This window comes from Limulus polyphemus, unplaced genomic scaffold, assembly GCF_000517525.1.
Source record: "Limulus polyphemus unplaced genomic scaffold, Limulus_polyphemus-2.1.2 Scaffold1407, whole genome shotgun sequence".
NCBI classification, from domain to species: domain Eukaryota; kingdom Metazoa; phylum Arthropoda; class Merostomata; order Xiphosura; family Limulidae; genus Limulus; species Limulus polyphemus.
This window is the reverse complement of record NW_013667017.1, coordinates 257,167-260,561: the sequence shown is the minus strand read 5'-3', so window position 1 is coordinate 260,561 and position 3,395 is coordinate 257,167. Positions and strand designations below refer to the sequence as shown.

At 34.1% G+C, this 3,395-nt stretch overlaps 1 protein-coding gene across 1 annotated transcript in view; it reads left to right on the top strand.

Annotated features, from left to right (window-relative positions):
• Positions 1 to 1,759, top strand: part of LOC106463434 (vacuolar protein sorting-associated protein 28 homolog) — a 29,843-nt gene extending 28,084 nt beyond the window's left edge. The window contains exon 8 of the mRNA XM_013923461.2: positions 1,353 to 1,759. Within this exon, the coding sequence (XP_013778915.1) occupies positions 1,353 to 1,473 (121 nt within the window). The 3' untranslated portion in view covers positions 1,474 to 1,759. The remainder of the gene's footprint in view (positions 1 to 1,352) is intronic.
• The last annotated feature ends 1,636 nt before the right edge of the window (positions 1,760 to 3,395 follow it).

Genomic DNA, 3,395 nt, shown 5'->3' with positions numbered 1-3,395 from the left:
TGTCAGCTACAGGAAGATTTCAGTGTTAGGTTACTGTTCAATACTTGGTTAAATGTCAGCTACAGGAAGATTTCAGTGTTAGGTTACTGTCCAATACTTGGTTAAATGTGAGCTACAGGAAGATTTCAGTGGTAGGTTACTGTCCAATACTTGGTTAAATGTGAGCTACGGGAAGATTCCAGTGTTTAACCAAGTATTGGACAGTAACCTCTGACATTTAAATCTTCCTGTAGACAGTAACCTACCACTGCCTATACTTGGTTAAATGTCAGCTACAGGAAGATTTCAGTAGTGGGTTGGTGAGAAGGCACTAGTAATTTTTTTTAAAACTTGATTCACTTAGTCATTAGACTTGATTCACTCAAAGTATATAAGAAAACATTAGACATTAATATTAAACTTGATCTATATCTTGACCATTTAATTTTGCTTTCTTATTAAAATTTAGAATTTTTTCTGATAATTATGATTGTAACTTCAGCTTTATTTAAGTGATTACCATTTACTTGTTGGTTAGATAGTAGAAGTAGAATTTTAGCTTCAAAATATGGGAATTGTGACACTAATCATCAAAAACAAAACTTAGAAGTTATTAAATGAAGATCACATACACTTTAGGCTTGGAAATGATCTGTCTTGTCCATGTGTTTAATGATATGGTAGTGGATGTACAATTTCAACCTGTGACAAGTAAGTTGAAAGCAATTGTAAAATCAGTAATCTATTATATTTGCCCCACTAAGTTAAAGCTGCTGACAAGATGGTTACATGCTTGTAATGTTTGAAGTAGAAGGGTTATATGGTGTTTTTTTTTTTATTTTTGTCTTGTTTTAGCTTTCCTGATGAACTGTTATGTAGTTGATCGACTATAAACAAGGCCTGTTTTGTAACCACTGTTGAACTTTTAGTTGTTTTATCGTGTGAAATTTATGTAGGGAGTCATTGGAAAGTTAGTTACCTTACAGCTTATCACCATATACTTCTGTTATATGTGTACTACTTAGATTATTTAGGACCTAATCACTTGTAAATATCCGTTTTATTTTATCAGAAACTTTTGGCTCACTGTTTCACTTGAAATCAAGCAAGCTGAAATTACTTGTATGATTGTATATTCATGTTATGATAACATACAACAGGGAAAATCTTTATGTGTGTGTATGGAAATAGAGCAAAAATTAAACAACTAGCCAGTGGAGGAGTCTCCTATTAAGAAACAAGATCTAAACACCTTGTATACTGTATCAAAGAAATTAATTGTTTACAAGAAGTACCTTTAAACTTTGTTTCGAACTACTACAAAAGTTGGAGTTATTTTAGAATCACAACCAACTCTCTTCATTGATGTTTAGGTTACAGACTATGTCCAGCATGACAGCCTCAGATGAGTTGTCCGAAGCTGAAGTTCGTCAACTCGTCTTTGACCTGGAGGCCTCCTTCAATGCTTTCAACAACCTCTTGCATGAAGATTGAATGTAAAGTGCAGAAGAATGGAGAAAATTTTGTTAAACAAAGGAGTTAGTTTCCAAGTTAATTAATGTTCTTCATTTGTACAGTTGTTGAATCAGGGTTGACGTTTATTGGAATTATTTTGTAAATAGATAACTGCGTCATTATTTTTCCATATAACTCGTATATTATTATAATTAGATTTAAATTCGTTTTGCTTAATTTACTGTCTGGACCCAATAATTCAATAGTGTATTTACCACATTTTATTTTTCTCATGATCAAAATAAATGGAGAAATTATTAATAAAGTGGTGTAGTTTTTATCTCGCAAAACTGCTGAAAATGCACGTTACATTTAAAGCATAGCACTGTTCTCTAGTTAAAAAATATGTGATTTCTGGATGGTATTTTCAGTTATTCAGTATTAGATAGGTCCGATTAATAACGGGAGAATCGAGCAGGAAATGTGTGAAAAGTAATCTAAATAAACTAGTGAATTTTAAACAGTGTAAGAAATACATATACTGGAAATTGTAAAGCGATCCGTATTTGAAGACTAAGCAAAAACCAAAAGAAAGTGTACATTCTTGCGTGGACATTAAGACAATCGCCAAATACCGGATCAGTGAATAGCTTTCTTCTCACAAGATGGATATCTGGAGAACTGTCCACGTTGAAAACCAAGCATAACTCGTAATGAACCAGGACTCCTTCCAGAAACGAGAAACGTCGTTTCTATTCAAGTTAACACATGACTGATCTTTCCAAGTACAATCTACTTGGCAAGTGAAGGGCAACACTGTCAACGACTGTTTTGTTGTAGGAACAGTGGCTCCTGCAACTGACAAACGTAAAAGTTACCGACAAGGGGACAGACATACAAATACAAATTAATTTGTTTGAACTAAAGGGGGGGTTGTAATATTCTCTTAATGATGTCAGTCAGCCAGAATCGTAACTACAATTATAGGAAAATAAATGTAGGAGCCCATTTACTTTTTATGCGAGAGGGGGCATCTTTGGTAACGCCACTGTCTAGGACTTTGTAGAAGTTGTGTATAATTACGGTATGTTAGTATTACGACATGCTAGTACTAGCTCGTCCTAGCACTAAACCTACCGTGATTCTATACTAACTTGTAGCACTTCTTAGTACTAAACCTACCGTGATTCTGTACTAACTTGTAGCACATCTTAGTACTAAACCTACCGTGATTCTATACTAACTTGTAGCTCGTCCTAGTACTAAATCTACCGTGAATCTGTACTAACTTCTAGTACAAAACCTACCGTGATTCTGTACTAACTTGTAGCACATCTTAGTACTAAACCTACCGTGATTCTGTACTTACTTGTAGCACATCTTAGTATTAAACCTACCGTGATTATATACTAACCTCCAGAAGTTCTAGTACTAAACCTACTGTGATTCTGTACTAACTTGTAGCACATCTTAGTACTAAACCTACCGTGATTCTATACTAACTTGTAGCTCGTCCTAGTACTAAATCTACCGTGAATCTATACTAACTTCTAGGACAAAACCTACCGTGATTTTGTACTAACTTTTTGCTCGTTCTAGTACTAAACCTACCGTGATTTTGTACTAACTTTTTGCTCGTTCTAGTACTAAACCTACCGTGATTCTATACTAACTTGTAGCACATCTTAGTACTAAACCTACCATGATTCTATACTTACTTGTAGCTCATTTTAGTACTAAACCTACCGTGATTCTATACTAACTTGTAGCACATCTTAGTACTAAACGTATCGTGATTATATACTTACTTGTAGCTCATCCTAGTACTAAACATATCGTGATTATATACTTACTTGTAGCTCATCCTAGTACTAAACATATCGTGATTATATACTTACTTGTAGCTCATCCTAGTACTAGACATATCGTGATTATATACTTACTTGTAGCTCATCCTAGTA